General features: G+C 52.2%; 1 protein-coding gene across 1 annotated transcript in view; it reads left to right on the top strand.

Moving 5' to 3' along the window:
* Positions 1–713: 713 nt before the first annotated feature.
* Positions 714–10,468, top strand: part of ADAMTSL2 (ADAMTS like 2) — a 28,066-nt gene continuing 18,311 nt past the window's right edge. The window contains 10 exon segments of the mRNA XM_062505716.1: positions 714–1,033; positions 1,035–1,107; positions 3,125–3,259; positions 4,120–4,262; positions 4,838–4,913; positions 5,266–5,368; positions 6,934–7,079; positions 7,182–7,305; positions 8,295–8,375; positions 9,517–9,692. Of these exon segments, the coding sequence (XP_062361700.1) occupies positions 714–1,033; positions 1,035–1,107; positions 3,125–3,259; positions 4,120–4,262; positions 4,838–4,913; positions 5,266–5,368; positions 6,934–7,079; positions 7,182–7,305; positions 8,295–8,375; positions 9,517–9,692 (1,377 nt within the window).

Here is a 10,468-nt window from a genome sequence, read left to right as displayed (position 1 = left end):
TGAGTGTCACCACATTTGACATGTACAGACCTCAGAACACAGATACCTCATACATCAAATATAGGTTGCACACACTGTAGCTGTGCCCTTCTTCCCCCAGAGGCACGCAAACACAGATCAGACACAACCTGTGCATGGCTGTCACTGAGTCAGGGGGTTTTGTCCTCATCCAAAATGGCTCTTGATGTGCCCCAAACCAATTTCCTGACCCCATTTTCTGTGTGTGGCAGAAAACTGTTTCAAGCTGCAGGACTGGCACTGAGCTTTACCAAACGGCACCAAAGCACTGGACCTTGAGGATCTGGTTCATTTTTCAGCAGCAAGTGAAACTAAAAGCCTGGCAGACCGTACCCAGCCATTCTCCCGGCCATCCCAGAGTCAGGATGCGGCTGCACAATTCCCGAGGAGGTTTTTTGGTGACCTGCGATGATGGGGTAGGCGGAGGGATAGGGGCAGCAGGTACCGTTCTGCCGCCCGAGGAAGGGAGTGCAGCATCCTCGGGGTGGTGCCGGGGACAGGGAAGTGCAGCATCCTCCCGGGGAGTGCCCGGGGAGGGGGCAAAGCGGAGCATCCTCCCGGTTGGGGGGGGGGGGGGGGGGGTGTGGGGGAAGCAGAGCATCCTCCGGAGGGTCCCAGAGGAGGGGGGGAAAGCTCATCATCCTCCCGGGGGTTCCCGGGGGGGAACCCGGCGCTTCGTGAACCAGCGGGAACTCATGCGTGCGGTGCGGGCTCCCCCCGCCTGTGCCCCCCCGGTCTCGCCTCAGGAAACCGGCTGGCGGCCGCGGGCCGGCGCCGGGGGAGGCGAGGGGTTAACCGGGGTGGGGGCATCCCGGGCCGAGAGGTGTGAATTCCGCCCGCTCTCCCCCCTGCCTCCCCCCCGTCGCCGCTATAAGAGCGGCCGGCGCGGGCTGGGGGGAGCCACTGCGGCGGCTCCTCCTCGCTGGAAGCCCCGGCGCTTTTGGCTGCCCTTTGAAGTCGGAGAGGGAGAAGGAGGGAGGGAGGGAGGGAGGGAGCGTCTGGGGCCGCCGCCGCTTCTCCGCTCCGCTCTGCCGCCACCGCTCCCGCCCGGCCCCGCAGCATCGTCCTGCCCGGCCCCGCCACCACCAGGTACGGCCCGTCCTGTCCTGTCCCGTCCCGTCCCGTCCGTCCTGTCCCGGCCTCGCGGGGGTCACTCCCCGCTGGACCATTCTCCGCTGCCCGCTCCGCGGAGATGGAGCTCCCCATCCCGGCTCCGCATCCGCGCTCCCCATCCCGGCTCCGCATCCGCGCTCCGCATCCGCGCTCCCCATCCCGGCTCCGCATCCGCGCTCCCCATCCCGGCTCCGCATCCGCGCTCCCCATCCCGGCTCCGCATCCGCGCTCCCCATCCCGGCTCCGCATCCGCGCTCCCCATCCCGGCTCCGCATCCGCGCTCCCCATCCCGGCTCCCCATCCCCGCTCCCCATCCCCGCTCCCCATCCCCGCTCCCCATCCCGGCTCCCCATCCCCGCTCCCCATCCCCGCTCCCCATCCCCGCTCCCCATCCCCGCTCCCCATCCCGGCTCCCCATCCCGGCTCCCCATCCCGGCTCCCCATCCCCGCTCCCCATCCCCGCTCCCCATCCCCGCTCCCCATCCCGGCTCCCCATCCCCGCTCCCCATCCCGGCTCCCCATCCCCGCTCCCCATCCCGGCTCCCCATCCCCGCTCCCCATCCCGGCTCCCCATCCCGGCTCCGCATCCCGGCTCCGCATCCCGGCTCCGCATCCCGGCTCCTCATCGCCCTTGCGGGACTGCCCCGGTACCGGCTCCGCGATGCTGCTCAGCGACATCCCTCCCCCACTTTCTTAATTTTCCCTTCATTTAACCACGCAGCCCCGAGTGCCTGTAGGATAAACTCCGAGCGCGCTCTGGTATTGGCTTCGAGTCAGGAGTGTCTGGGAGCCTTAATGAGAACCAAGTGTAAGGCAAGGCTCAGCCACCTGTCCGCGGGATCCCAGGCCAAGCGCTCTGGGCTCCCATTAATCAATGGATCTGCCTCTTGGAGTCTCTTTAGCATGCTGGACCTCTCCCCCAGGGCGATTGCAGAGCGGATTTGGGGACCTGGAAGCCCTCTGGTAATTTTTCTAAGCCAGACAGCAAAGCAGGGCTGGTGTTGCCGGCAATTCTTGTGATTTCAAAACCGCTACAAAAATCTTTGCAAGGAGGGAAAAAAAAATAAAAAAACCAAAACAAACCCAACTAAGCAAAAATGAGTAGGAAAGAAGCTCTTTATATTGCAGGTCTGCAGTCCTGCCCTCTCTCCCCAGGAGCAGTACCTCTCTCACCCCCCCTGCTTCCCAAAGATACTGTCTAGCTGCTTTTCAAGGGAAATTAGCTTAGGGGAGGTTATTTTTTCTTTCTTTCTTTCTCCTTGCAGACATGAGCTGCTGTGATTGCCTGGAAGCATGATTTCCTGAAACCTGCTCCTTTCTGGCTCTTGCAGGGAGGTTCACAATAAAACGTATTGTGGTTTTGAGCTGGGTTTTATTTAAGAAAATGCCATTCTGGGTTATTCTCTTTCATGAGGCAGATGGAGAAGGAGATGAAAGGCTGACACTTGGGATACTTCATTTCTGCTCTTTAATTGTGGGTCGTGCCTTTTCTATAAGAGCAGGCGTCTTCCCTGGGAACCGAGGGGAGTTGGAGTGGAGTAAATGAAAGGAAGGAGGAATAATGGCTGTTAATTGCATTTTTGTTGTTGTTGTTTTTGAAGATTTTATTCTCATTCTTCCAGGAGCAATCCTGTAAATGGGGATATTTAAATGCACTGCTTTTATAGATCCAGGAACACTTCTGGCTACTCAGCGTGCAGCGCTTGCTACGCGTGTGAGCCAGGCTGTCTTCCAAGGCAGGCTTGGAGCAGTGTCAGGTGCAGCCACTGGAAACCAGTGCAAAGTTGTGGTTTGACAGATAAAAACTGAGCTGGGAAGAGAACCTGTACCACACTAATGCTTCTATTAATTAATTAAAGCTTCAGGCTCAAGTCCCTGCAGTCACTGGTGGCCGGTGTCGCTGAGCTGAGTGGGGATGCTGGACCAGAGCTGTGGAACCCAGGCAAAGCAGCCCCTGCTGCTGGCCATGGGGCTGGGGGGGAGTTGTACTCAGTGTAGTGTTTGGTTGCTCTCTAGGATGAAGATATCCAAGTGGAGGTGGAGCAGCATCTCTGTCAGTGCTCTGTTGCAGCTGAAAGGCACCCTGGCCCTTCTTCTTGTGGGCAATGCTGTCTTTGTCGTAGCTCAGGTAAGGGTATCACGTTTTTGGGGCTCTTTGGGTTTTGAGAATGCTCTGGTGTCTAGGATGGGACCCCCCTGGGCTTGCAGAGCTGCTCTGTGCATGCAGCAGGTCTCCAAGAATTGTGAGGACTTCTGACTTGCTTTCACTCTTCAGTCTGGGCTTAACCTGAGTTGTACCTTCCATGGCTAAGACCAGTCACAGAACATTTCAAGGACTCTGAAGGGCCATGCCCTGCTCTTGGGTGAGCATCACTCCTTGCTCCCTGCAGTGGCTGGAGCCTTCATTTACTTTGCATGCAATATTTGCAGTTCCTTTGCCCTCTGATGCATGGTCACAACAGGGGGTGGGAGGTGGGGGTGTCAGGGACCCTCCTGAAGTGACAAATCTGTGCTTGCAGAGAGAGCACACAGGCTCCTCCACCCTGCTGGCAGCCCCTGGCACCCACTGGCCTGCTCTCCTGCTGCAGAGGGGTTTTGCAAGGGTTTGTTGAAGCTTCCAGTGGAGCTTTCAGCTGCAGCTGGCTCTGAATTCAGCTCCCTGAATTCTCTGTGGAGCAAGAGTCAGGGAGCACCAAGAGTCTTAGAGAGCTTAGGGTTGTTTGGGAGCTCAGTTTTGCCAACTGAGTGAAACAATGAGAATTTCCTTTCCTGAGGAATCCCAAATATTGCCACTTCATTCCAATTTTATAATGAAAACACAATTGCAAGAATGCAGGGATGGAAATTTCAGGGTTGACCTCAGCTGGAGAAGGCAATGCCTGGGTCAAATGGGGCAGGCTGGGAGGGGAGGGGTGTCCTCAGTGTCCCCAAACAGGCTCAGAGGTTTGGATTTGACTCCTGCTCTTCCCTGCCCCGTGCTCCCAGCAGGACCTGACACAGACGTCCAACAGCCTGGAGGAGGGGTCAGATGTCACTGCTTACTGGTGGGGAGAGTGGACCAAGTGGACAGCGTGCACCAGGACCTGTGGGGGAGGTGTCAAATCCCAGGAGAGGCACTGCCTGAGACAGAGGTACAGCACCCACGGGCTGGGGAGGGGGTCTGCAGCTGGCTGACCCAAAAGGTCACCACTCAGAGAGAAGCACTGATGGAAATGTCTGGCAAACCCTACTTGAGCAGGAGGTGATTTCCTGAGCTTTGGGCATCCTTGCCAGGAGCAGCAGCTGAGTGATTCCTGTGCTGGCCCTGCAGTTTCTCCAGCAGGGATTGGTGCAGAGGGGCAGCAGGCACAGACTGAGCCTGTTCTCAAGGATTTGGGGCACAGCAGCAAGGACCCCCTGGTGCAGGACTGCTTGGGGTCCCTGATGCCGTCTGCTTTGTGCCTGGCTCTGCCCTCTCTGGGCAGCGTGGTTGCCAAAAGCCACTTTGTAAACCTTGTCCCCAGGCCCTCATCCCACGATACCTCCTGGAATGGTTGATGATGCAGGTGACAAAGCCACAGAAACCTTTGCCACCAGCTCCAGGGAGACTGACAGATCTCTGTGTGGCTCTGCTGTGTGGACACTGACCTTACAGAGGCAAAGAGTAAATAATTTAAACAAGGGAAAGTGATTTCTGCCGCTGTCTAACCACCATTTTTTTATTCAGAAGGAAGTCAGTGAGTGGGCTGGCTAATAAAACTTGCACTGGAACATCCAAAAGATACCAGCTCTGCAAAGTCCAAGTAAGGATATCCTTTGTCTTGTTGGGAAAGTCATGTATGGCATTTCTGGGTCCCTTGGAGAGGGAACACCATTTGTTCTGTAGGTGTCACCCTATAGATCCTGCAAGCAGCTGGAGGTTCCCTTCTTTGGTGCCCATCACCAGTGTCTGGGCTTTGGGCATTTTGTCATAAAAACCAAAGAGTGGTTCTGGCAAAAATTCCCAGGGGGTTCCTGCAGTGGGGGGAGGAAGAGGAGGAGGATGTGACCCTGGCTGGGGAAGGTGATGAAAACACTCCTTGCAGCTGGTGGTGATGTGCCAGAAATCTTTCCCGCACTTTGTTTCCGTCAGGATGTTAATGTATCCCATTCTAGGAGTGCCCTGTGAACGGAAGGAGCTTTCGAGAGGAGCAGTGTTCATCATTTAACTCCCATGTGTATAATGGCAGAACGTATCAATGGAAACCTTTATATCCTGGTAACAAGACATTCTTTGTGTGTTTCATAATGCTCAGCCAAATATTTTGATAGTTATGATGCTACAGCCCGCAGGAAGGCTCCTCCTCTGCTGTTTTAAAGTGTTTTTTCAGAGGCACAATCAGCTGTCTCCCGAGTTCAAAGGCTTGTTTGGCAGCTGCAGGGTAGCCTGAAAATTAAACAACATGATTTCATGTCTGTAGCCTGTGTTGGTCACAGCTCCCAGGGACCAGAGGTTGAAGGAGGATGTGAAAGCGAGGGGTGATGGGCTGTGCTGCCAGGGACAGTCAGGCTCACCCGGACAAGTGTCCTTTGAGCCAGGGCCATTGCTGGCTGTGCTGTTTTCGGGGATATTTGGTCTCTCCCATGCCCTCTGTGTGCTCTGTCAAGTGTCACTGAGATGCAGCTGGTCACTTTGGTCATCTGGGGTGAGCAAGAACTGCAGAAACAACTTGGGACTCAGAAAATGATTTTATTGAACTTTTAGGCACTGAACTCCCATAATAATCAAGTATTAAACACAAGCCATGAATGAGCTTTAGAGCTACTGGGAAGCCAGCACCCTTCTCCTGAGGAGGCTCCTGAGCTCATGTTCTGCAAATTTGCATTTGGGTCCTTAAAAATAGAGATGGGATCTACTGCAACTTTGTTTTAGGGGTCTCTGTACATACCCAAGAACAATTATCTTCATCAAATCAATTTCCCTGTGTGTCAAGCCCCTGGCTCTCCAACCTTTGCAGGTTCAGCAAGGTAGAACTTGGTCCATGAGCTATTTCTCCTTGGTGGCTTTTGTTCCTTGAAGGTGACAACTTTCTTACATATTTGCTGTTCAAGCTGACTCACCACTGATGCTGCAGGAATTGTTTTGTATTTAAGCAGGCGTTCCTGTGACTCCTGGGGGATTTGCAGCCAAATATTTTGACACTTATGCTGCCTTGTTTGGGTGTGCAGGCCAGTGGGTCCCTGATTGCTCAGGAGTTGGTGGAGACAAACACTTGGCATTGGGGTTCTGAAGCAAATACGAGTTTGTCATCTGCTTCCTGTGGATATTATACAATGTGGGATCGCTGTGCTGGTGGGTGCTGCCAGCCAGTTGTTATCTGCAGGAAGCAAAGGGTGAATTAAGTCCATCTTGGGGGAATGTTTATAGAAAAGTTAGAGATTATAAAATGCTCTGGGTTGCCATAGTTTTGAGTACTGTCTTACATGGGTATTTCCAACAGCCTATCTGTAAATTTAACTCATGTATCAAGTGTTGCTAAGTGAACAACCATGTTTTTGTGTAACGTACATGAGTCCTTACACAAAGCAGTGCTGCTGCCTCAGTGCCTGCCCTGGGCTGGTGCTGGTGATGCCCTGGGGCATCTCTTCCTGCCAGGCTGTGGCAAGGCTGTCACACTGTCCAAGTGCCATCTCCTGTCTATCCTGAAACACAAGGGATGGCAGCTTCTGAACTGTCACTGCTCTGCAATTGTTTAGCTTGGCAGAGATTCACTGGCTTGGGTAGGGTGAAAGTTGTGGTGTTTCTGCTGTTTTTGAATCCCTCTTTATATCCTTTCCCCTTAGATGACTATGTTCACATTTCTAGCAAGCCCTGTGACCTTCATTGCACCACTGTGGACGGTCAGAGACAGTTAATGGTTCAGGCCAGGGATGGAACATCCTGCAAATACACGGATTTCCGAGGGGTTTGCGTGTCTGGAAAATGTGAGGTTGTTAAACATTATAGCAAAAATATTGTTAGTAGCATTCAGAGGATTGCAATGGGTGCGACGTTCGCCTGACCCTCAGTGCTCTGTCTGTGCATTTTTTAGCCCATTGGCTGCGATGGCATTCTGTTTTCCACCCACACCTTGGATAAATGTGGAGTTTGCCAAGGAGATGGGAGCAGCTGCACCCACGTAACTGGCAGTTACCGGAAAGGAAATTCTCATCTTGGTAAGGCTTTGGGGACTGAGGGCTTAAATTGAGAGGGCTTGGTTTAGAATGGATTTATTTTTTTTTTTTGGTAAATTGCTTCCAGGTCTTATCAACTGCCCAGCTTCAGTTTTTCCCATGTGTTCTATGTGTGTTGGTGCCACTTGTGACTCTGGGTGGAGAAAACCTTCTTTGAAAAAAAAAAACAAAACAAAACAAAAAACAAAGCAGGAAATTTGTGTGGTGTTTGTCAGAAACCAGAGGTCTCTGATGAGTGGTGTGAAAGGGTTATGCAAGAGGCTGGTATCTATTTTAGTCTTTTTTAGTCATTTAGCCAAAAACAGGACACTCATGACCCAGTAAGACTAGAAATAAACGATTTGTAATAACAGGAAGTAACAGTATCTTGAAAGACCAGGATTTCAAGAGTCAGTGTGATGTAAAGCAGCCGAACCTACATGTCCTAAATATAACAATCTAATTCAGGAATTATGATTAATGTTCTCTGAGATGGAGCAAACTGCAGGAATTTCAGTGCTGTGGGAGGACTTGTCCTGTCCCATCTCTTGTCTGGCATTGAGTGGAGGGGAGTCAGAGGAGAAACCAACTCCTATTTCCTTTTGGGGATTTGGGAATGCTGGTTAACTCAGGGATCAATACTGAACCATACCAGTGCTTTTCTACTAATAAAACCATCTACAGATGTATTTTCTTACACCAATTTAAATAAACATGATATTTGTGCATGTAAGAATTGAATCCTTTCCCCCCCCTTGGGTGCATTTTTGCTCCATAAACCAGGACACACAATTCACACATTTTTCTTTTCTATTGTCGATAAACTCCTACTTGTAGCCTAAAACACGAAGGGTTGGGGCTTTTTAATCCATAGCTCATTAAAAACATGGGTCCAGGCCAGCGTGTTTGATAGATTGCAGCTCTGCCTGAGGAGGGTTTCTCTCAGATCACTGGTTACAAAGATCCTTTCATTAATCCGTAGTTTCCCGTAGGTTATTCCCTGGTAACGCACATTCCCGCCGGCGCGAGGGATATCCAGATAGTGGAACGGAAAAAGTCTGCAGATGTTCTGGGTGTGTATAACCTCTTGGTACTTCCCTAGGATGCATGCCTATGCTGGCTAATGCTTTTTCCAATGTGGAGCTGGATGTAGTTTTGTCATAGAATCAAAGAATATCCTGAGTTGGAAAGGACCCACAAGGATCAGTGAGTCTGTTGCAGACATGAGTTAAATCTGTAGGCAATGTAATCCAACCATGTTGTCCAAGCCAGAGTGTTGCTCCTCTCTGCAATCTGAGCACCTGGGCTGTGTTTGTCGACACTTTGATTGCTTTAAAGCAGAAACTGTTGGTGGATATTACTGGGATTTCAGCAGGGTGTGACAGATGCCCTGGTGCTGGATCACAGATGGCCAAGTGACTTCACCTCTCTCATGATCCCCTTAACATTCCCTTACTTGGGAATGTGCAATGACAACAGCACCAAGGGGATGGGACCTACAAGTGGCCTCGCTGAAGTGCTGGTGACTACACACCCATCTCATGGGGGAGGTGACAAAGCTGCTCAGGAGCAGTGTGGAAAAATCCAGACTTGCTAAAGAGAAGCATATTTGCTGTGTTAGAGGCTTGTGGCCTCTGGAAGGTGGCTGTCCCATCCCTGCAAGTGTTCAAGGCCAGGATGGATGGGATTTTGAGCAGCTTTGTCCAGTGGAAGGTATCCCTGCCTGTGGCAGGATGAGATGACCTCCAAGGTCCCTTCCAATGTAAACCATTCTTGGATGATTCTATTGATGAAAAAGGCTTTGTGTGGTTACCAGTTCCTGGGCTAGCTTGGGCCTCTCTTGGGCCACTGCTGGCTCAGGGGGCATCAGCTCCCAAGGAGGCATCTCCTGCCCTTGTTCACCTGCCAGTGCTCTCTGCAAAGCTGGGACTGTTCCATGTCCCTGCTGGGCTGGTGCCAAGGGGGTGACAGGAGCCAAGGGCGAGTGTGAGCCACGTACCCAGGGGTTTGCAATGTGGAGGGACACATGGCCCAGAACTCTGGGCACATCCTCACACGGTGTGTTGCAAACAGGTGACCAGTGCATTGTCATGTAGGAGAATCCCTTGTTTTATTGCTGTGACACTCTGATTTCACCCCCTGAATGAACTAGGGGCAGCATCCAGAGCTTTGCCCTTGCATGTGACAGCACGGTCTGTTCTCTCTCCTTTGAAGCTGTGGCTGATGAAGCCGGGTATTATTTCTTCAACGGGAACTATAAAGTGGACAGCCCAAAGAACTTCAATATTGCAGGCACTGTGTTCAAGTACCGCCGGCCCATGGATGTGTACGAGACTGGGATCGAGTACATTGTTGCCCAGGGACCCACAAATCAAGGGCTGAACATAATGGTGAGCTTGACTTCTCACGTTCTTGTGATGGAAAACAGAAAATGCACCTTGGGTTGAGAAAGGGGTGATCCTGGGAGCAGAGTCCTGCCATGGTTTCACATGAGGAGGGGAGTGGGAGAAGTGACTCTGCCCAGTTCTTTGCCCAACCCTATTTTACTTGTGTCAGTGCTCTTGGATTCAGACAGGGCTGTGTGTGGTGAATGTGGGCTTGGTAACCCCTCTCTGCAGGGAGAAGATGCCTCAGGCACTACAAGGGGATTTCTCCTCTGCTCCTTGGCATCTTTATCCAAGTTACCTGGCAGGAAAAGCAAAGAAAAGAAACCGGGCCAGGGAGCTGAGACGAGTGCATAAACCTTAAACCCCGATACTTTCTCGAAAGCAAACCATGTAAAACCAGATATTTGAAGAAAAGTCCCTTAATTTTCTTCTGGGCAGCCAGCCAGAGCCCAGCTCCTGACATCTTCCATGTAGCCCCAAGCTCCTCTGGAAGGGGACGAGATGGTTTCTTGGGTGCTTAAAAAGCATTAGATCACTGTGAGGTTGTCTCAACTGGGAGTCCCCAGCCCCAGTGGGGTGTAGTAGCTGTAGGGGAGGGTGTGCTCCACAAGAAGTGGTTTTGCAAATGATGGTCTTGTGAAGTGGCTGCCCCAAGTTCCTGGTCACTCAGTGGCTGAGGAGGAAGTGTGACCTGTGGCTCCTGAGCTGGGGTTAATCCCCACAGCAGTACTGCTAAATAACCCTTGGAAAATGGTGCTGGGCTCCAGCAGGTAGAAGTT

The sequence above is a fragment of the Cinclus cinclus genome, chromosome 19 (assembly GCF_963662255.1).
Source record: "Cinclus cinclus chromosome 19, bCinCin1.1, whole genome shotgun sequence".
Taxonomy (NCBI): Eukaryota; Metazoa; Chordata; class Aves; order Passeriformes; family Cinclidae; genus Cinclus; species Cinclus cinclus.
The sequence above is the reverse complement of the archived record's forward strand: the minus strand, read 5'-3'. Positions and strand labels throughout refer to the sequence as shown.